Raw genomic sequence first — 22771 nt, forward strand, 5'->3', positions numbered from 1 at the left:
CCTGTTGTACCAACCTATTATTCAAGTATTCGCTGAACCTTGAACATATGTCGTGGCTAAGTCACAAAACAATGAAATAAACTTCTAAAAATCTGCCTGTCCGCTCTCCGACCTTGTGTAACTCACACCCTTTTGCACATTTCACCTCGTACCCAAGACACCCGTTGGTTCCGGTTTGAACCCAATTTGGCACACTATGTCGCAATACGTTCTTGAGAAGGCGCAAAAACGCAACAAGGGGAAAGAAACGCGGCGAAAGAATAATATTCTCATACTATCCTCTTTCAATTTTAAAATCAGATCAGATCAGATCATAATTTCTGTAATTCCTGCCGTTAAGACAAGAACGAAAGAACGTTCCGCGGTCCTCGGCAAAGACGGCTTATACGCCTTCTCTGCCCACACCCACAATGGACGTTGTCTGTGACGCCCTCAACAGTGCTCCACTGGCCCCGCCCCCTAACCCGGAAGCCCTCCTCCCTACTATGCCCACCCTTCCGTTAGGGCTCCGCTCATGATTGGCTGTCCGTCGTAGTGTTTGCGGCTTCTCCGGATGCTGCGTCACGCCGTGAGCTAAAGAGACTGCGCGCACAGTCAGTAAGAGGTGGGCGGAGGGAGCGGGAGGTTTGCGTGCTTGAGTTTCACCGGCCCGGAAGGGGAACTGCGCGCTTGAGGTGTCCAGGGACTGAGGTACGGCTCCCCCGGGCCTACAGGTACCGCGGTACTCTGCACTACTGACTGTCGGCCCTCTGGGGCCGCTGCCGACGTGTGGGGAAGGTCGGAGGCTGCGGCGCTGCAGACTGCGTCACGGCCTGGCGGCCCGTCAGTTTTCTCCTGCAGGTGACCCTGTGGAGGGGGTGGCGGCTGCGGGACCTGGGATAGGCGGGCAGGGGCTCGTCCTCTCTGCCCTCTTCTTGGGCAGCGAGGTGCTGATTCATCTCCGCGGCCGGGCGGCCCAGCCGCCGCCCTAGTAGATAAGGGGATCCCGAGTCTGCTGTGTTGTAGAGTGGTGCGAGTTTTGCTGCCCGGCTCTCATCCGAGTGTTGTGGTAAGGGTGAACTTTCTTTGATGACCAAGCGCCGGAGCTCATGAATGTGCACGGAAGCGTAAGGGCTCGGTAACGTTACTCATTCTGTAGCTAAGGCACCTGAGTTTCAGAGAACAAACCTGTGCCCGAGGCCACTTTTTTCTTACGGTAGAAGCAGAATTGCCATCTTGGAGGCCGCTGAACTGGCGTGCCTCCGTAGGTGTGTTGAGGACTGAGAGGCATAGCAGCTTTAGCCTGAGATGATGTAATGGCGTGAAAATGCTAGAATGACATGGTGTTTTCCCAAAGGATATTTGTCAGAGTTGTGCACCTCGCAGATCCCGTGACAGATCTGGAAATATATTTATATATTTAAAAGCAAGGATTCTTAGCTGTCTTCTAGGGGTTAAATCATTAGAACAGGAGTTAGACCTAGAAATCTACATTTTTAAGATATATCCCAGGTGGTTTTAGTACCTTGAATATTTTTATGTTTTGTTTCCAAGGGAAGTAATACTTGGCATGGGCTTCCCAGGTGGCTCAGTGATGAAATATCTGCCTACCAATGCAGGAACCTCAGGCTCAGTCTCTGGGTGGGGAAGATCCTCTGGAGAAAGATATGGCGGCCTACTCCAGTATTCTTGCCTGGGAAATCCAGGACAGAGGAGCCTGGCATGCTGCAGTCCATGGGGTTGAAAAGAGTCCCTTGGACTTAACCAACTAAACAACAACACTTGGCATGTTTGGTTTCCACGGATGGTTTGTATAGCCTTAAAAAGTAATATGACCTTGAAAAGTTAATCATTTCTTGTTTGGATGACATTTTTCCTCTGCTCAAAGTTGTTATTAGCTCTCTTTTATAATTTCCCGCTGAATACTGGTATAAATCTTCAGCCAAAACCACGTTTATAAAATCTATCACACACCCTTTTAATTCTCTGTTAGCCACATAACTCAAACAAGTTATTTCTTTTGTTACTGTTCCTGTTGAGATTTAAGCCCATTTTGGTGATCTATCTCAAACTTTTTGTGAGATGGGTTTCTTGAACTAACAAGAAACAAGCAGAGTATTTATTATCATTTTAAAACATCTCTTGATCTTTTCCACTAGGAAGTGACTGGCTTTTATCTCTTCTACGTCCTTCCTTCAGTTGGTTAATGGGTTATTTTTTGTCTGTTTCTAGCGTTTCAGATCTGCTTGGTAAACCTGGTGCACCACCATGCTGGCCGCAAGACTTGTGTGTCTCCGAGCACTGCCTTCTAGGGTTTTCCACCCAGCTTTCACCAAGGCCTCCCCCGCTGTGAAGAATTCCATCACAAAGAATCAATGGCTTTTAACACCCAGCAGGGTAAAGATAATGTTTTTGTATTGTCTGTCTGTCTCTATGCTCCTGGGCCTTTTTTTTTTTTTTTTTTTTTGGACAAAGCATGAAGCTCCCGACTCTATCATTAGTGATTAACTGAAACAACCCTGAAAAAGCCCCAAATCAGCACTGTCTCCCTATTGGCTTCTTAGCATTCTGTTCCGTCCTTATCGCATATGAAAAAGAACCCCTATAACTTGTCCTTTACTTACAGCTCTTGGAGTTTCTCATTCAGAGAATTTAGAGTAATTTGTGAAGGATTGAGAGCTGTATGGTTCAACAAAGAAATCGTGGATCCTATTGTCAAAAGCTTAAGACCCTGGGAATATTACTGGCTGACCAATTGCTAACCATGTCATTTCAGCTCTTGCTTAGAGAGTGGTAAAATAAAATCTGTCAGGTTAAAGAGAAACCCGTTCCTTTTATACTAGATTTCTGCTCTAGCATTCAGATTAGGAGTATAAATTTTTAAATGTGAGGTAGATGGAAATGTACAGAAGCTAAGAGGGACAACTTTTTTCTTCTTAAAATTAACTGTTTCACTGTTGAAAAAGCTGAAATACAGGTAGAAGTCCTCTCTCCCTTTGGCTTTGTGTTGAGGGAAAAATTGAGCCCATTTCCCAGAAGAGAACTGTAGTTAATGCTTATTGAATGCATATCTTTTAAAAGTTAGTGTTTAAAATGATAAGTCTAGAGGTATAAATAAAATTTATAGTTTATGAAATAAGTAATTCTGAAACTTGAACTCAGAAGTTATATTGTAATGAATTAGTGAGTCACTTCAAAGCTAGAGTACAGGTAGGGTCTAATTTAATTTTTTAAAGATTAGCTAACCTTCATAGTGAAGTTACACACATAGAAAGTATCAAGCTACTTTTTACAGAGTTATCTAGAGTGTCGAGATCCACCCTCTGTTTTATTGTTAACATTCTTTTATATGGGTGGTATGTGTCTTTGTTTTCATTTATGTCAGGAATATGCTACCAAGACAAGAATTGGGATTCGACGTGGAAAAACAACCCAAGAACTCAAGGAGGCAGCTTTGGAACCATCGGTGGAAAAAATATTTAAAAGTAGGTGGCAACCTTTAGTAAACTCTTAAGAGGCCCCTGAACAACCTCCTTAAAATGTGTGCAAACTTGTGTGTATGTGCATCTTGTGAGAAGGGCAGTCATCCTCAGGGATCTGATGACCCTGGAAAGATTGCTACTTGGCTCTGGGCTCAGTGGTTCCCAGTCAGATTTCTTCCAGAAAAAAATTGTACTTTCACCTTTTTTTTTTTAAGGATTATTAGTTATTATGCTATAATCTGAAAGTTACACTCTGTTAATGAAGTTCATTTGAAGTTGTGTAGACTCTTACTCAGACATAATATTTGTATATGTTTCAGGCCAAGAGTAAATCACCAAAACATAGGTGTTAATAAAAACCTGGTTGTTCAAGAAGGGCCCATTTAGGGCCTCTCAGGAAGCAATATCTTAATGAAGTCAGCTTAGTTCACAGCTTGACTTTCAGCTTTGCAACCTCAGAATCTTGATTGGTCATCTACCCAAAGTCAAAGAACTCTACTTAACACCCTTGCAAAAGGTTAATACCTATCTTCCCTGACTTAAAATGGGGTTACATCCTGATAAACCCATCATAAGTTGAGGATAAGTTCAGGATACACTTAATATACCTAACCTTGAGAATATCATACATAGCTCAGCCTAGCCTACCTTAAATGTGTTGAGAATATATAACATTTGCCTAAAGTTGGGCAAAACTGTTTTATAAAGTGTTGACTCTTCCCTGTTATTTGTTGAATCCTGAAGGTGAAAAACTTGTTGAATGAGCACAGAATGGTTATAAGTGTGTGGGTGGTTTGCCCGCACAGTCAGCTGGCTGGCTGGGCACTGTGGCTTCCTGTCACGGCCCTGCATCACAGGGAACTATTAACCCAGGAAAAGACTCACATTAAAAATTTAAAGTGCAGTTTCTACTTGAATGCATATTGTTTTTGCATCTTTGTAAAGTTGAAAAATCTTAAGTTGGGGACCATCTGTATACAAATGGGAGAGAGCCCTACATGGCGTTCCTCAGGGCATTTCTATTGGTCAGTTGGCCCTAGAAACCAAATTATATGAGTCATCTCAGTCCATAGTAACATTGTTAGTGAACAGACTTTGACTAAAGGGAGTAAGAGGCTTTTTGTCAATATCTCCATCCAGTTAAGAGTTGATAAATTGTTTCTTTCTCAGTACTCTTGAAAACAAGAGCACCCTCTCCCTTGATTCAGCTGCATAAACACTAATGACATTTTACTTTGGTTCTTTTGTTCTTGATCATCTTTGTTAATAGCACTGTATAACATTTGACTGAAAATGTGCTCATCTTTACTTTCTAAGAGTGCCATGAGGATATACATCTCTTATGAATAAAATAGTGTGTATCACAGAAGTACCCCTACATCTGCAGATAACACTGTGTCCTCAAATTTTGTTAGAGTGAAATTACAGATTAATTAAGTCTGATCATGTTAGTCAAGACAACAATTACTGTGCATCTCCTCCTGTGTTCTGCAGTTGATCAGATGGGAAGATGGTTTATTGCTGGAGGGGCTGCAGTTGGTCTTGGAGCTTTGTGCTACTATGGATTGGGAATGTCTAATGAGATCGGAGCTATTGAAAAAGCTGTGTAAGTAAATTGTTCCCAGACAAGTTAGCCTTAAAGCTTCCAGGTTTCTTCTCATCTTTTGCCGCTTTTGGAATCTTTTATGTCCAGTGTTCTAACTGTGTGCAGATATACATGAATAAAAACAATCTATTTCCTTTGCACCTATTTATTCAAAGTAAATAGAAATCTTTACCATAGTCATATGTGTTTAAGCTAGGAGAAAATGTGTTGTTTTGTATGTATGCCAAGTGCTTCTATGCATTTTGGTACTTTTTATCATAACTCCAACATACACATCATTATCTCCTAGATAATGGGATAAAATTTGGAGCAATTATCCAGGTCTCCCAGCCAGTAAATGATTCAACCAAGATTCACATTCATAATCCTGTAAATTAACCATGTTGTGTTTCTTACAGAATTTGGCCTCAGTATGTGAAGGATAGAATTCATTCCACTTACATGTACTTAGCAGGAAGTATTGGCTTAACAGCTTTGTCTGCTGTGGCAGTGAGCAGAACTCCTGCTCTCATGAACTTCATGATGAGAGGCTCTTGGATAGTAAGTCGGCTTGTTTTTGTTTTCCTTTGCCACTAAATAGCAAAAGATTAGATGAAAACTATTGGAGGAGGGGTATTAAGTGGAAAGAATACCTTACTATATTAAATATGTTTTTGTTCAGGTAATATATGAATTGTGGGTGCAGCTGAAACAAAGTAGGATATACATTCTTAGGCAAGTCAGGTATTATTCCATGTTGAATATGTATTTTAGTAGCTTTAGTAAAGGTGTTGGAACTTAAACTTACAGGGAACATCCTACTTACCTAGTAGCAGATTTAACACAGCTCTGTTTTCTAGAAGTTCACTAAAAAATAAGGCAGATGAAAATCCATCTTAGAGATCAAGGAAAATAGCTGTCACAAAAACCCAAGCTACTCTAAGAGTAGAATAATACTGCTGCTGTTACTCTGAATTCTCCTTGAACCTATATAAGGCTTTATATTCAATGAGAGTTTCGGTTCAGAGGACAGAGCAGTCCAGTTGTATAAAATAGTTTGGAAAGAGGAGAGAAGGTAGTCACTCCAAGTGACTTTATAATCCCATTCAAGTGAACTTTGAGTGTTTGAGGTCTGGAGTATAAAGAAGACACAATTAGGGTGTGTCTGATTGCCAAGCTGAGCAGAGTGCCTAACAGAGGCCATTGCAGATACTGAAACAGCAAAAGTATGATATGTATTTGAGCTTTAAGAGCTGATGTGGAAGAGACGAGAAGCAAGTGTACCAGCTGTGTCTCTTCGAGGTCTGAAACAAGGGATGGTAAGAGCACAAACCAGAGCAGTAGTGTGAGACTGGAAAGGAAGGGGAGATGGGAAAGTTTATCTAATACACTTACAGACTTCTCATGGCAACTGCCCACTGATTCTTTCCATTTTTCTCTTGGCAACCCAGATCCCCATGACTTCCAAATCTGTAATATTTCCACTATACTGTACTTTCCAAAAGGAGACCCATGTGCAGTTATCTAGCCATTTGGACGCTTGAGTATTAGGGTCTTGCTTCTCAGATGGGTGTAAGGGTCTCCTAGCCTCGAGGTTATCGAAGGCACACAATCAGCTTGTTGCATTCTCATCAGGTATGCCAGTTTTAATGAGGTAAACAGTTCAAAGCAGTGCTTTTATAATAAAGCAAACATGAAAGATTAAAATACACAAAAGACTTTAACCCCTAAAATACAAGACTTAAAGGAAGTTTTGTGCTTGAACCATATTCTCAGGTGCCTGTAGGCATAAGATTAGTCTCACCTGCTGTTAGGGCTGCTTAAGTAAAATAGTTTAGAAAGCCAGACAGGTGCTACAGAGATGAAGAAGCCTTTGGAAGGTGACAGGCATACGCATGCTGTCAAAGTACCAAGCACAAAGTTTCTGCTTTTGAAACAGAGTAGAGACATCTGACAGTGCTTATAACAGCCATGGTATCTACTAAGAAAACTTTCTCAAGGAAGGAATCCTTGAATACGTCAGCCAGATAGGAAGACAGGTATTTTTTGGCACAATAAACAGAATTAAAGAGGCAGGAAACTGGGATGTATTTGCAGTATACCAGTTCAGTGTAGCTGAAGTGTACAGTATGGGAAGGTAAAAGGCAAAAAACGGACCTGGGTCATGAAGGATTTTAAAAGAAAAATACACAATTGTGTTAAATATCCTGAAAATGCAGAGATCCATGAAGTAGCTTTTAGTAATTGTTTCTCCGTTGGAAGATGTTGGAGTAGAATCCAGTGTGCTGGTCTGTATTAGGAGTGAAGGCTTTCCCATTCTCAGCAGAAACAGCTGTTACACTTACCTGGACTTTACCACAGGGGCTGACCATTCAGATGTCCTTGGTTCAGGCAGATAAGGCAGATGAATGAGGCAGGCCTGGTATGTTACACGGGATTATTGGCACCTAGAGAAGTGAAGTGAAGTCGCTCAGTCGTGTCTGACTCAGCTACCCCATGGACTGTAGCCCACCAGGCTCCTCGGTCCATGGGATTTTCCAGGCATGAATACTGGAGTGGGTTGCCATTTCCTTCTCCAGGGGATCTTCCTGACCCAGGGATCTAACCCAGGTCTCCCGCGTTGTAGGCAGATGCTTTACCGTCTGAGCCAGCAGAGAAAGCCTTCCCAACTAAATGAATTCACTTCTGTTTGTTTGTTTGAATAGTTGGCCAAACAAAATGTCTGCTGCCTAATCTTGCCAAAGGGCTGCAAGTATGCAGTTTCTGCCTTAAATTTCCTGAAGATCATCATCTTTCTTGCATTACAAACATTTCTTTTTTGTGCACACAGAATATATAAATGTATAACAATGGAAATCTAACATAGACAAAGAAGAGGGATGAGGGCCAATTCAGCCAAAAACTGGGAGGTTAGAAGCGAAGACTCTTATTTCTCATCTTTTCATGTGCTCCTATTTTTCAAGTTTTCATTTAGAGAATAAAGTTTAAGGCAGTGTGCCATATATGTTCTAATCGGTATATCATCACTAATTGTTTTTAATGTTAGTGCTATGCCAAAATAAATATAATCTAAAATAATTGTTCTGGGATTTTTAAAGTGGTTTTGTTACACCTCTGTCTAGCAAGAATAAACTTTTTTAAAGATTTATTTTTACATTTATTTGTTTGACTGTGGTGGGTCCTTGTTGCTGCACGTGGGCTCTCTAGCTGCGGCATGTGGGGCCCTCTCTCCATTGTGGTGCGTGACCTCATTGCTGTGGCTTCTCTTGTTGCGGAGCACAGGCTCTAGGTGTGTGGGCTCGTAGTTGTGGCTCCTGGACTCTGTCAGGCCCAGCAGTTGTGGTGCACAGGCCTAGTTACTTCGTGGAATGTGGGACACTCCCGGACCAGGGATAAATAGGTGTCCCCTAGCATTGCAGGGTGGATTCCTAACCACTGGACCACCAGGGAAGCCCAGAATAAAAACTCATTTACTTAAAGTTGTGTGCAATACCTTATGTATGACAGTAGGGGGCACTCTTGCTAATTTGATCAAACTGAAGTAAGCACAAGGCCTTTTAATGTGCTAGAAAAATAAAGGATTCTGTTTATTCTTCATCTTTTTAAGCATAGTCTATTGGAAGGACTAACTGAACTTGGAACTTGTGGGTTCTACTTTGTTGTTGTGTGAGGATCCATTTTTCTTAGTAATACATGTCTTTCAGACCATTGGTGCAACCTTTGCAGCCATGATTGGAGCTGGAATGCTGGTACAGTCAATATCATACGAGCAGAGTCCAGGCCCAAAGCACCTTGCTTGGTTACTACATTCTGGTATGTTGTTTAAAATTGTTGTTAAACAGTCTTAAATACTACCTTTTTGGGTGGCTCTTCACAGTCGTAAATGATACACACACAGTTTAATTAAGCCTCTGGTCTACTAAACACTTATCCTGCACTTATTCCTGGTTGTATTATTGCCAGAGCTCCATTCTGGCAAGTTAATGTTTCTGATACTGAGACCATGGACGGTCCCAGTGGTACACTATTCTCTGGTAATAGTCTAGGTAAGGCAGAGGTTTCTTTTTATGTATTTTGTCTAATACCACAAAGATTTCAGGTCTGGTACACATCACTTGAGAATTGTTCTTACTGTGTATCTTTCAGAAAATAAAAAACTAAAGGTCTCCACCAGGGACAGAGGAGGTAAAAATAAGAGCAGAGGTTTTTGCAGTAGAATATAGGGAAGAAAACAATCAAAAAGATCTGTACAGAAGTACAGCTAATGTGACACCATTAGCTGGATCGATATTTAGATAGATCTTGACACAAAGTTACTGTAGGCAAGGCAGAGGCTGTCCAACCCTGGTATTCTGGAACAGTTTTAGTATTCTTTGAGGTACTTGTAATAGTCTCCTTAATTATGGAATGGCACATGCTTATTTACATAAAGTATTTTCCATGGCAAGTATCTGCCTCTGGGTTGAGCAAAGAGCCAGCCAGGTACAGAACCAAAACGCTTCTTAAATGCATGTTCCCTGCCACAAAATAAGACAAATTCTATAAGCGTTTCCATGAAACTTCCAGGGAGAGAGACTGAAATGTTTTTAACAGGGGTTAGTACATGGAAATTAGGCTTTGGACACCCAATATGATGAATTTCCAGTGTGAAATACATCATTTATATTCATGTGCTGTCTTTGGGTGTATATGAGACAGCGTGACTTCCCAACCTTGGCTTTCAGGTCTCTGTCCCATTAGGTCTTAGGTAATTCAACCATAGGTATTTTCCATGGAGCTTTACAAGACGGAACTTTAGTGGATGGGAGGGCAGTGATCCCAGTGTTTCTTTTAATACCAGTATCCTGCTTTTAAGAAGAAAATTATAACATAATATGCATTTGCTGCTTTTTAAAAAAAGTTATTTTAAGCCTTTTCTTCATCTCATTTCTTCCAAATGTGAGTGTTATTATGAAGACTTGGTAGACTCAGACCCAAATAGTGAGCTACATTGAATTTGACAGCTACTAAAAATCTAGACTACTGTTTATACTTGTGAGTATTGATTATTTGGCTAGAAATGGTGTTACTGTTGTGATTTAGAATTTGGATAGGTATAAGTTTTAGCTTAGGAGTTTTGTGGCTACTGTTAGCTAAATAAGGAGAAAACTTTGTAGTCCTATTGTTTAACAGTAAGCTCTAATTTGTTGAAAAGGCAGGTTAGTTAGAAGCATTTTCCTTTTGATGGTTATGTAGTAAATGCTTAAGTGCCCACTTGCTCTTTCTCCAGGTGTAATGGGTGCTGTGGTGGCTCCTCTGACGATCCTAGGGGGGCCTCTTCTCCTCAGAGCTGCGTGGTACACGGCTGGCATCGTGGGAGGTCTCTCCACCGTGGCCATGTGTGCGCCCAGTGAGAAGTTTCTGAACATGGGGGCCCCCCTGGGTGTGGGCCTCGGTGTCGTCTTTGTGTCCTCACTAGGTAAGCCGCTATGCTTTGACGCTTGGTTCTTGGTCCTGAAATCATCTAGCATACCCTGGTATTCTAATGGAGAGAATGTAGTCAGTGTCATTCAAGTTGATTTAAAGATATATGCCAGTTTGACTGGATTTACTCATTTGGCATAATGGCAGACCATTATTACTGGTTTAACCAAATACATCTAAAATGAGAAAGTTGGTCTGGAGAATGTGAAAATTGCTCTGATGCAGGAACCTTCCTATTATGTGGGCAGATGACCCATTGCAGGAATGAGTACAATGGCTTTTGAACTAAATGTATTTAAAATTAGTGCGCTTACTCAAATGTTTCCTTACCTGTGCAGTATACCAAACAAAAAGTTTTGTGAGTAATGTTGATTACAAATCCCAGTTACAGAAAAATCCTTTCAAACAATTTTTTTCCCATTTTGATTTCAGGATCGATGTTTCTTCCACCTACCACTGTGGCTGGTGCCACTCTGTACTCAGTGGCGGTTTATGGTGGATTAGTTCTTTTCAGCATGTTTCTTCTATATGATACACAGAAAGTAATCAAGCGTGCAGAAGTAGTACCAATGTATGGAGTTCAGAAATACGATCCCATCAATTCGTAAGTAGCCTTGAATGTCTTTTCTTCGTTGCATAAGGACGTTTGTATTGGTTTGGCCTATTTTGTTTTATGACTCTTAGTTTCCAAGGGCTGCTGTAACAATTATGTAAACTGGGTGATTCACAACAACAGAAGTTTATTCTGTTTCAGAGCCCAGAAGTGTGACACCAGGGTATCATCAGGGCTGGTGCGTTCTGAGGGTTCCAGAGGAGCATCTGGTCCATGCCTCTCCTAGCTTCTTGTCGTGACCAGCCATCCTTGGCATTCCTTAGCTTCTGTCCCTCTGACCTCTGCTCCTGTGTTCATGTGATATTCTCCCTGTATCTCTGTCTCTCATCAGTTCAGTTCAGTCATTCAGTCATGTCCAACTCTTTGCAGCCCCGTGGACGGCAGCACGCCAGGCTTCCCTGTCCACCACCAGCTCCCAGAACTTGCTCAAACTCATGTCCATTGAGTCAGTGATGCCATCCAGCCATCTCATCCTCTGTCGTCCCCTTCTCCTGCCGTCAGTCTTGCCCAGAGTATTATGTCTCTCATGATGATGCCATATTGGACTAAGGTTCACCCTTCTCCAGTCCTACCTCTTCTTAATTCACATCTTAATTACATTCACAAAGACCCGAAAATAAGGTCACATTCACGGATAACACAGATTAGGACTTGAACATATCTTTTGAGTTCAGCCTCCAACAATGACTTTGTTGAATTTTAGTATTTTATTACTATTAACATTTGGTCTGGTCTCTGTCCTTAGTAAGCTGTATGTACATGGAACATTTGATTGTATGGCAACTAAGTGTGATAATTAGGTGTGTATTCAGTTCATTCAGAGTATTGTACCTACTTTTGTTAGTTAGCCTTATAAAACTCTTGTCGGTAAATTATTTTTGTAGTTTATATTTAACAGACTTTAAAAGTGAAGAAAAGATACATTAGTCAAGTGTTGTTTTTGGCGAGTGTGCATGATTGACTTAATTTTTTATAGAAAAGCCAGTTTTATTAAAAATTGAGAACACTTCAATTTTAAATTTTTTATTAAAAATTGAAAATTCCATTTTGGAAATATTCAGCTTACACGCTGATGTTAAGTGTTGTATAATGATGCTGTTTCGTTTCCTTGGTGTCTCCACCAAAGTAATTAAGTAATTTCCATGAGTTTCACAGGGTCTGTGACATTTCTAAAAGTAACTTATTTTTCTTTATTTAAAACTTAATATAATGATTTTTTTTAAGTGTTCCTATAATGCTTACAGATTTGTAGCAGGTTTCTTTGGAGGTGACGCAGGGAGGCAATGAGGAAGTACACTTTAAAACGCCAGGCTTGTGTCTGACACATTTTTGTAAGGTGTCTCTTTGGTCTTGTTTTGATGAGTTCATTGTCTATCACCCTTTCTTTTTTTTTTAACAAAATAACTGTACTCAGAGTACCAGAGAATATAAAGATTTTTTAAAAACTGCCCTTAAACAAAGATTAATCTGCCAAAAGAAAATCTTGACAGTTTGCTAGTCTGGGACTTCCTTTTTTGTTGTTTAGTCCCTAAGTAGTGTCCCAACTCTTTTGCAGCCCCACCAACTATAGCCTGCCAGGCTCCTCTCTCCCTGGGATATCCCAGGCAAGAACACTGGAATGGATTGCCATTTCCTTCTCTAGGGAATCTTCCAGACCCAAGGATCGAACCCGCATCTCCTGCATTAGCAGACAGATTCTTTACCGTTGAGCCACCAGGGAAGCCCAGGATTTCTTTAGTTGACATCTTTTTTAAAATTTCCATTTCGTATACCTAGGACACATAATCTCTGGAGAAGGCAATGGCACCCCACTCTAGTACTCTTGCCTGGAAAATCCCATGGACGGAGGAGCATGGTGGGCTGCAGTCCATGGGGTTGCTAGAGTCGGACAGGACTGAGCGACTTCACTTTCACTTTTCACTTTCATGTGTTGGAGAAGGAAATGGCAGCCCACTCCAGTGTTCTTGCCTGGAGAATCCCAGGGACGGGGGAGCCTGGTGGGCTGCCGTCTGTGGGGTCACACAGAGTCGGACACGACTGAAGTGACTTAGCAGCAGCAGGACACATAATCAGTATTGCTCTTTCTCTCCTTCATTAAGGAATAGTTTTTGTCATCATTACAAGAACTACATCATACTTAATGGACATAATTTCTTTTCTAGGATGCTGGGAATCTACATGGATACATTAAACATATTTATGCGTGTTGCCACTATTCTAGCAACTGGAGGCAACAGGAAGAAGTGAAGTGACTCAGCTTCTGATATCCTCAATACATCAGATATCTGGCTTGTTTAATAGGGGCAGATATTCATTAAATAGTTTGTACAAGCAGCTTTCGTTGAAGTTTAGAAGATAAGAACTTGTCATCGTGTTTCAAACGTTCCAGTAATGTGATGCTTCAGGTCTGTTTTTCTCCTGGAGAATAAATTCAGTAGTTCTCTTCCAGATAGCACATGCATTTTCAATTCTTATGTCTCAGTAATTCTACAATGTTCAAATTATTGTGAAAACCAAGGTTTGTTTTTCAGGAATTTGAGTGTTTTATCTGTTTTAAAATTTATTTGGTTTAGTGAAAGTTCACAAACTTGTGTACCTGCAGTTTCCTTTTTGGAATGTGGAATATTAACAAGTAATGTCATAAGTGATGAAAGGATTTGGTGAAGGGACCAGAGAGAAGCAAAAGGGCACCTGCAGTGTTTCTTTGAATGCTCAGCACTGAGGCGATGGCGGCGGCAAGCCAGGGAGTCTGCACATGAGCAGACGAGGCATGGCTGCATCTCCGCAGAGCTGCCAGACACACTGAGCAGGTGACAAAGACATCGAGGGTTCTCCAGGCGCTCCTTACAGTACAGATGGGGTCATGCTTGACTGCCTGCTGTCTCACGCTGTTAGCAGAGTTCAAAATGCTAACCACATGGCGAATTCCTGTTATATAACGTGTATGTTGTAAGTCTTACTTTTGAATCACCTGAAACAAAGTATCCTTAAAACACTCAGGAAAAAATACTCAAAGCATGAATGTTATTGCATTTTTAAGTATAGAAACAATATGTGCATAATTGCTGAAAAATTTTGCAAATTTATTGAGATGCTTAAAGAAATGCATGCTTGTCTTTCTCATTTCTTCAAGCTTCTTTAAAGCTTTTATCAGAAAAACCTGTTCATGATTTATACTTGAGATTATGAAAGTTTTTCCCTTTAATCTGATTTCTTGCATTCAAAAAGGAAGGCAAAGTGAGGCTTTTTTCCTGAACTGTATTGATCAAAAATGTATTGGAGAAAACACTTCATTAGAGTTTCCCCCACCAGGATTTTCCTTCCGCATAGACTGTTATCTTGTGCCCTTTGTAAGTTTTTTGATACAGAAGAGTTATTTCTGGAAGCTCTTAAGAATGAAAAAAGTGTATGATTATTGAGATGGTGTATCGACAAATATTTATTACAGTAATCCAGAAAAAAACTATTCTAACCACCTCACTTCAGGATGTTCATTTCTGAATAATAAAGGGTCTAGTCAGATGGTGATTGGTCTGTAATTTTTCCAGCTGAACCATATACGTACCATCGAATAGGGGTTTGAGAAAGCACATGACTCTCTTACTGACATAGCATGTAGAGTAGTAGTTGTTGTTTAGTCGCTAAATCATGTCCAGCTCTTTGTGACCCCATGGACTGTAGGTCACCAGGCTCAGCTGTCTGTGGGATTTTCCAGCAGCAATACTGGAGTGGATTGCCATTTCCTTTTCCAGGGGATCTTCCTGACCCAGGGATCAAACCTGCGTCTTCCTACATGGGCAGCCGGATTCTTAACCACTGAGCTACAGTATGTCATGATGATAACCATGGTACTTCCAGCTAGAACTGCATTTATTTGAACTCTGGCTCTTCTGTTTATTCCTTTTGTGACTGCAGGCAAATTATTTCACCTCTCCCCCCATTGCCTCGTCTGTAAAACGAAGATGACAACAGAACTACCTCATAGGGTTAAGGTGAAATGTACGGGCACTTAGTAAACACTGCCTGAGATTTACCTGCTGTTGCTGGCTGGTTTTGAAGGGTTTTTTTTTTTTCTTAAGAAAGATCTGTATTTGTTTTCCCTTGTCTACGTCTTAAAATGTAATCTTACAGGTCCTGTTGTCAGTCATGTTTTAGAATTCAGTTTATATCCTTATGTTTGCATGGTATACACAATGCAAAATGCTGTATCTCAACACTGGGTGTCAGGCAAAGGCTTAGCTAGAAAATCGGGGTGGGGATCATTTTATTGTAGATAAGACAATGAAGACTTCAATATAAAGTGAGATATAAAATATGAATACTTATAAATTAAAATAGTAGGTCTAAAATGATAATAGAAGATCTCTAGTTCTCTGGCTCCTGTTAACAATACCACTGGGTTTTTTTTTCTCTTCACATGACTCACGGGGAAGAGTGGAGACCTACTGATTGACAAGCTTTAGGGGGAAAAAAATGTTTCTCATTTTCTAAAACATCCAGTGTTAATGGATAACTGAGATACATGATTTTAAAAAGTCACACAAAGTAATAAAGATCTATTTGTTTGCTTAGAATGGTATCTAATGAACATTCAGAGGGCGTGAATATAGCAGACACTGCTAACTGGACCCAGGAGAGGCAATAATAAGTAGAAATTGCCTTCTAAAGTACAGCAACCTCATGTAAAAACAACCATAATCTATTGTGATGAATGTTACAAGAGAAGTGAACAAAGTGTGTTTCTAAGATGTCCAAGGAGGAAGTCTTCAAGAGTAAACATAGTTACAGCACATAAAAAAGGTAGGGCATTTTACACAGCAGCAATACAGCGGAGTCAGGGCGGAGACATGGGGGCAGATGGCAAGATGTGAAGCCCGACGTCCTGCTCACAGCTGGTGGTGTGTGCTGGGCCTAGGGCCCCGGACTTCTGAGTATTTTATGTGCATTTTGAGTGTTAGGATCTGGGAAGAAAGGCATGCTTTCCTTAAAATTGTTCATCTGTGTAGGATGTGTCCCAGTTAAAGTCCCTGGAGTTGATACCCAAGATCTGTATCATTGGAATAGGGTAGGAGGATCCAGGCATGTTAAAGCTAATGATTGAATTGAAATTTTTCCGTGTTGTATGCTGTCCTTTGTGTGATCATAACATTCCTTTGAGCCAAGCACTGCTTCCCCCATTTTGCAGAGGAGTAAACCAAAGCCCACAGGTTGTCTTTGCACAAGGTCATAGCAGGGAAAAATAAAGTGGCAGAGTTAACCAGTTATACTGTTTGTGATGAATGCCGTAGAGCTGAAGTCCTATTTGAGAATCAGAAACTCTGTACTAGTTAAATAGGTTGAGGTTTAGCAGAACGTTAGAATTTTAGTGTTTATCAAAAGGCATTGATATTGAAGGGTAAATGGATGGTAATCGATGTTTTACTTCCTAGATCCTATTATATAGAGGACCAGAAACTCTTGTATTGCCCAGTCCACTTGAAGCTACAAAGCAGGCCATTTATTTAAGGTTGATGTAATAATCAGTAAGATGAAATCCTCCTTATTAAATAGTACTCAGTTTCACTGGCACTCAGAATGGAAGCTGTTTTCAGGAAAAGATGAAAGTTATGATCTTGACCACTTTGTATTTTTTGAAACAGCTCAGGAAGATGGAGAAAGCCCTCTCAATATTATTAATACTTGAAAATAGCAAAAGGAGCATTTTGTGTCTCCTTTTCATCTTCAGCAAAGATGAAGTAAGTGAAAAGTCTGGTGGGGAAGGAGGTTTATACTCTCAGCTGGTCCTAGGCAGGGCTGCTGCTAGTCAGCACGTGGCAGGAGCAGCACGGTGTGTTCCCTTCAGCCTCAGCATGCCGCTCTGCTCGTTGGGTGTGTTGCTTCCTCACCTAATGGAATATCAGCCCTCCAAAGGGGCCTCTCAGCCCTCTGCCTTCAACTGAGAAGTTGTGTTGCAACCTTGGGGCTACAGCTGGAAGCCTTTGGGTGGGGGAGGGGAGGGTCTCTGTGACTACACCCAGAAATACAGGATTGATTTTTTTCTGGCAGGATCAACCTGACATTCATTCTCATAACTGGGCAAATTCAGACAGTTTTTAAATATTTAAATGCTTTCCACTAAGCGCTTGTTAAAATCTGATGACCAGTAAGTGTGGTGTCAGATGGCCATCCTTCCAGCCTAACCTTCCACATGCCTGGAAAGGTGGACTGCTCGCCTGTGCACCCCAGGGCAGTTTACATAGCATCACAGGGCTTGGTAACCTGAGGTTCTAATGATGATCTCCCAGGAGGTGTCATGTCTTGATATATTAGCGTGTTAGTCATGCTACCTGTTCTCAGATGCAATATTTTTCACACTTCATTTCTGAAACGTGTATTTGATTTTGTAATTTTTTCCCCATAAAACCAAACCGCTTATCTTTAAATCAGTGGCATCTTAGAATTGAAGAAATAATGGTAGTTCTCAATGATTTGTTTTCTGTTTCTCATAGTTCATTGTCCTGTAAGAACAGGGATCTGATGATTCAGAGGGAATCTTCCACAAGAAAAGTAAGAACAACCTAGCCCCACCCAGTCATGTACTTAACACAGGCTGAATGGACTGATTTCCCAGCAATGCAGAATGACTTATGAACAGAAAGGGCAGTGGTGGCTGAGAAAGAAAGCTTTTGTGCTTGGGTATGATCTGTTCATAAGGAGAGTAGGGAATTAACAAGTTGGTTCAGTTTGGTACTCCTTGAAGGAAAGACCTCCTAGCACCAACTGTGGGAACAAACCAGGATGAAGGAGACCCATTTTTGCCCTCCTGTCAAAGCCTGGCTGCAAACTTGTCAGCTAGAAGACAGCATCAGATGGGCAGAGGCAATGGGTGGTGGCCAGAAGAGCTCCCAAAGTGAGAGACAGCCACTGGCCCTGGCCCTGGTGACCTTTGAGCAGGGAACACTGGAGACAAACCTCTACCATTGGTGGGAAATTTCGGGGCTGTACACCACAGCATTAATCTTTACACGTCACTTTTTTAAGAAGTCAGGTGAAGAGAGTCACTATTTGGTAGCAAGCTGTTAGGAGAAACGGCAACAAACAAACCAAGGTAATTGTGAAGTAATTATTCAGAAACTACAAAAGCAGTATCCAGACTGATCGCTCCAGGAGTTCAGAGACAGCAATTATGTAAGTGCTCACAGGAACACCGATGTCCTGCGTACCACAGAAGGGTTGGGAGCCCCCAGCTTTGATGGGAAGGGGCGTGTCTGGGGCAGCCTCCACACAAGGCATCATGGGAAGTATCCTGACCTACTTTGCAGAGGTGGGCTGCCATCTATGGGGTCGCACAGAGTCGGACACGACTGAAGCGACTTAGCAGCAGCGGCCTCTGCCTGCACACCAAATGTGTCTGTGACTAATTGTGTGCTCACATGTTATGTCACCATTGTACTGGCTGCTTCAGAAAAGACGGAAGTGCGATCTCCTACCTCATTTAAGTAGAAGAAGCATTTAAAAAAGAAGTTGGGGTCTTCTCTGGCAGTGTAGTGATTAGGACTCTGAGCTTCCACGCCATGGGGCATGGGTTCAATCCCTGGTTAGGGAACTAAGATCCTGCATGCCCTGAGGCATGGCAAAAAGAAGGTGGAGAAATTATGACAAGATTTTTACTCTTGTTAATTCTGAGTGACAGAAAAATGGGCATTTGGAAGGGAAATGGGGTGTTCAGTATCTTTTTCAGTATATTATATCTGCCCCTAAATAGTTTTGGGGGGCTTCCCTGGTGGCTCAGTGGTAAAGAATCTGCCTACCAATGGAGGAGACATGGGTTTGATCCCTGAGTTGGGAAGATATAAGAAAGTGCCAACCTACTCCAGTATTCCTGCCTGGGAAATCCCATGGACATAGGAGCCTGGAGGGCTACAGTCCATGTGGTCACCAAGAGTCAGATGTGACTTAGCAACTAAATGCCACAACAAATAGTTTTGTAAAATGGGAAGTCCATAGGGAGAGAAAATACGTTGAAACACTTTAAAAGAAGCTTTTCGGATTTTAGAAACTTAGAGGGAAAGCAGAACCTCTCTCCACCCTGTGGCCTTTGGCACCATCTCACCTGAGTGGGACTGACCCAGAGCCTTCAAGGTCCTTGAAGCGCTGATGTGCTGTGTCTGCAGTGATGTCAGGGTTGAAGTTTAGCCCAGGACACAGAGCTCTTGCCGCACCTTAGGCATCCACCGGGTCCTGGTGGTGCTAGGTGTGGGGGTGAGAGTAAGGGAAGGTGACACCTCTCTTCTGGGAAGCCTGCTGCCAAACTTGCAAAGCACAGCAGATGCTGACAAACAGGATCCATCCCAACCCTCCCTGCCATCCTCCAGCTCCGAGCACTGGCAGAAGCGGGACATCTTGGCATCCTCCTCCTCCTCCCTGCTGCCCAAGTTCCTGGCACCCGTTCTGCTGGTCCTTTCACCCTTCCCCATCAAGGTCCTCGTTCATGAGTGGGTCTGCTGTCAGTCATTTAGACCTGAATTTCGGTGTGCTTATTTTTTCTTAGCCCTGAATCGTGGCAAGAAAAGACAGTCATTTCGCACTGAAGCATAGTACATTCTTGAACACCAGTGGGAGGTTGGTATTTCTTGGAGACAGGTTGCTATTGAAAAAAGAAGGGAAAGCTTTGCACTCCACTGCTGGCAACTGACTGCCTAATGGAACAAAAACTCCTTTTCATATAACACGATACTTTACCATCCCGCTTTCATCAAAGGGATCTCTTCCTCTCCAGCTTCAACTACTGTTTTACAGAGGAGCAAAGAAACTGAGGAACAGAGGAGTTGAGCAACTTGTCCTGAGTCATACAGCTTACACACGGCACGGCTCCGCTTAGAGCCTGGATCTCGTGGCTGTAGAGCCTGGGCTCTTCACAAGTGTAGGGGAAGGTAGGGAGACAGCGATCGCAAGTGTCCTGAGTCCCCTACTCCAGACTAAAACCATGTTGTGGGTGTGAAGGGGTGGAGGCGAGAGGCCAGGAAGTCCAGTGAGAAAGCAGAAAGCCAAGGGACTGGTCCCATTAGAGACTCAGAGGTGGTGGCTTCATAGGTGCTGCAGCACCAGCATGGAGCGGCCAGAGGATGGGAAAGACAGTGCCTTCCAGTCTCCTCGGGCGGCTTCATGGTGTGGGAGAGGAGATCATTTTCTGGCGTGTGCCCATGGAGGAGCCAACAGGTCTGCCAGTAGCCACCATGGTGAGCCAGGGCAGCCCACAGCCGTGACTGGGGGCAGGCAGCGGGAGAGGCAAGAGGAGAGGTGGAAGGATTCACAGCAACTTTGAGCACCGAGGGGGCCAGTGAGGGCAGAGGTGGAGGCAGCAGGCCCTGGTTCACCAGTCCTGACCCCAGCAGCAGAGCAACCCAGAGGCAGGCAGGATCCAGTGAGCTGGAGGCTGATGAGGAAGTTCAGATTAGCTGTAAAAACACAGAGAAAGTATCGGGTTTGGGTGCAGATTGAGGATGGCACGTAAGCTAAACATTAACATTGTGGATTATTTCCAACCAACGAGTTCTTGTAGAACCAAGTCAGGAAAGAACCTCAGCTTTGGAGGCACAAGACTGGTTCCAAGTGAGAAGTTACCATAACCTGTTCAGGTGAAAGAAAACTCCTTTCCCTTGTTGCAAGATGGAAATGAAATGCCTGCATCCCTAAGGCAGGAGGAGAATTAAATTAGAAGACAGTTGAAGGACCACACCAGATGCTGACCCCTCCCTATATTATAAACTGACCTGCAATTTGCTGGGCAAATAAAAGAGGGAGAATCATTTCTGATCAATCACGGGGTCCATAAAGCATCCTTGAAGAAAAGCATGATGGCCAAGAGTGAAGTGAGGGACACGAGCCAGAATGTTCTTACCGTAAAGGGCTTCAGGCATTTTCCTAATTGACCTCACAAATCACAGACTTAACTTGAAAATATTTTCTTCCTTGTAAATTCCCCTGTGTGTTAGGTGTGTCTCCGGAGACTTATTTCTCAGGAAGGCCGCCAAGTGTTCCAATTCATCTTTGGAAAGGATTCAAAGCCTCAAATTTGATTATTTTTGTACCCAAACTTCATGTGCTTAAAAACTAACGTGTTCCTGTTAAAATGCTTCTCATTTTCACCTCTCTCAGTTCGACATGAGATTTCAAATATTCTAAAGAGCCAGAGGTGTTTCTTCCTTTTTTAAAGAAGTTGACAGCTATCTTTGAAATGTTAAAAAATCAGGTGATAAATCTGTGAACAGGAATTGTCTCTGGGGAGTGGGATTACAGATGGAATTTATACTTAATACCCTGTGTTATTCAAATGAATGCATCAGAGATCGCTTCAGTAATTTTTTAGAAGCATTTAAAAAGGAGATGGAATTCTGACATCTGAATCTACTCTTCTCTTTAAACATATGGTCCCAGGAACACCTGAGAATCTGTGAATCGTATGTGTGAGTGTGTAAGTAACAGTCTCCTGAGATTGCCGGTTCTTCTTGCTCTTAACTGTTCCGTGCCCCCATGGCTCTGTTCTATGGTGACAAAAAAGCCATACTGAAAACCTAATGTCTATTTCTGACTCTCTGGCTGAGTGGCTGAGGGTTCTGAGAAAATTACCCAAGTCCTGGCTTTAGTTAGAGCGTAAATCTCAACAAATCTCTTCACTAGCCTGGGTTGTTGTTGTTCGGTCGCTCAGTCATGTCTGACTCTCTGCGACCCCATGGATTGCTGCATGCTAGGCTTCCTTACAGAGAAGGCAATGGCACCCCACTCCAGTACTCTTGCCTGGAAAATCCCATGGACGGAGGAGCCTGGTAGGCTGTAGTTCATGGGGTCACTAAGAGTCGGACACGACTGAGCGACTTCACTTTCACTTTTCACTTTCCTGCATTGGAGAAGGAAATGGCAACCCACTCCAGTGTTCTTGCCTAGAGAATCCCAGGGACGGGGGAGCCTGGTGGGCTGCCGTCTATGGGGTCGCACAGAGTTGGACACGACTGAAGTGACTTAGCAGCAACAGCAGGCTTCCTTATCCTCCACTATCTCCCAAAGTTGCTCAGATTCATATCCACTGACTCAGTGATGCTATCCAGCCATCTCATCCTCTGTTGCCCCCTTCTCCTTTTGCCTTCAATCTTTCCCAGTATCAGGGTTGTTTCCAATGAGTTGGCTCTTCCCATCACGTGGCCAAAGTATTGGAACTTCAGCTTCAGCATCAGTCCTTCCGATGAATATTCAGGGTTGACTCTCTCCTAACTTCTGCACCACTGCTAAGCAGTGAGAGTTCAGCTTGGCCAGTCTCTACTCCCTCTGCCAAGTGGCTTGTTCTTTTCACCTCTGATGATGGTTTGCCAAAAGGAAAAAGGAACCATGCCAATGCAAAGAGTACCTATTTCAGCAGGTAACGGGTGAGTGGCAGCCAAAGGTATGCTGTTGCCCAGAGAACTCGGTGGCACCCCAAGTAACCCCAGATAAGAATTAGATAAAATAGTGGTAAAGTACTTGATGTGGGTCATGGATGTAATCTCAATCTTAGGAAGCATCTTCAGGAAATGTTGCTGAGTTTAGGAACCTGTAACAAGCAATCTAAGAACAAGGTGTGGGCTGACGAATGCAGCCTCAAGACCAGCCCCATCCTCTCTCGGCCTCTCCTTCCTA

General features: G+C 42.5%; 1 protein-coding gene across 3 annotated transcripts; it reads left to right on the forward strand.

The window, feature by feature from the left end:
- Positions 1-537: 537 nt before the first annotated feature.
- On the forward strand, positions 538-14650 carry GHITM (growth hormone inducible transmembrane protein). Of its 3 annotated transcripts, none has more exons than XM_019953958.2 (9): positions 538-690; positions 2212-2376; positions 3365-3464; positions 4956-5067; positions 5466-5607; positions 8751-8859; positions 10316-10504; positions 10942-11113; positions 13285-14650. In XM_019953958.2, the coding sequence occupies exons 2-9, from the start codon at positions 2248-2250 to the stop codon at positions 13367-13369; spliced, it is 1038 nt and encodes a 345-aa protein (XP_019809517.1). In that variant the 5' UTR covers positions 538-690; positions 2212-2247; the 3' UTR covers positions 13370-14650. The 3 variants fall into 3 exon arrangements, with proteins under 3 accessions (XP_019809517.1, XP_070638222.1, XP_070638223.1); XM_070782121.1 differs by lacking the exon at positions 538-690 and adding an exon at positions 700-840; XM_070782122.1 differs by lacking the exon at positions 538-690 and adding an exon at positions 906-1048.
- The last annotated feature ends 8121 nt before the right edge of the window (positions 14651-22771 follow it).

Source organism: Bos indicus, chromosome 28 (assembly GCF_029378745.1).
Source record: "Bos indicus isolate NIAB-ARS_2022 breed Sahiwal x Tharparkar chromosome 28, NIAB-ARS_B.indTharparkar_mat_pri_1.0, whole genome shotgun sequence".
Taxonomy (NCBI): Eukaryota; Metazoa; Chordata; class Mammalia; order Artiodactyla; family Bovidae; genus Bos; species Bos indicus.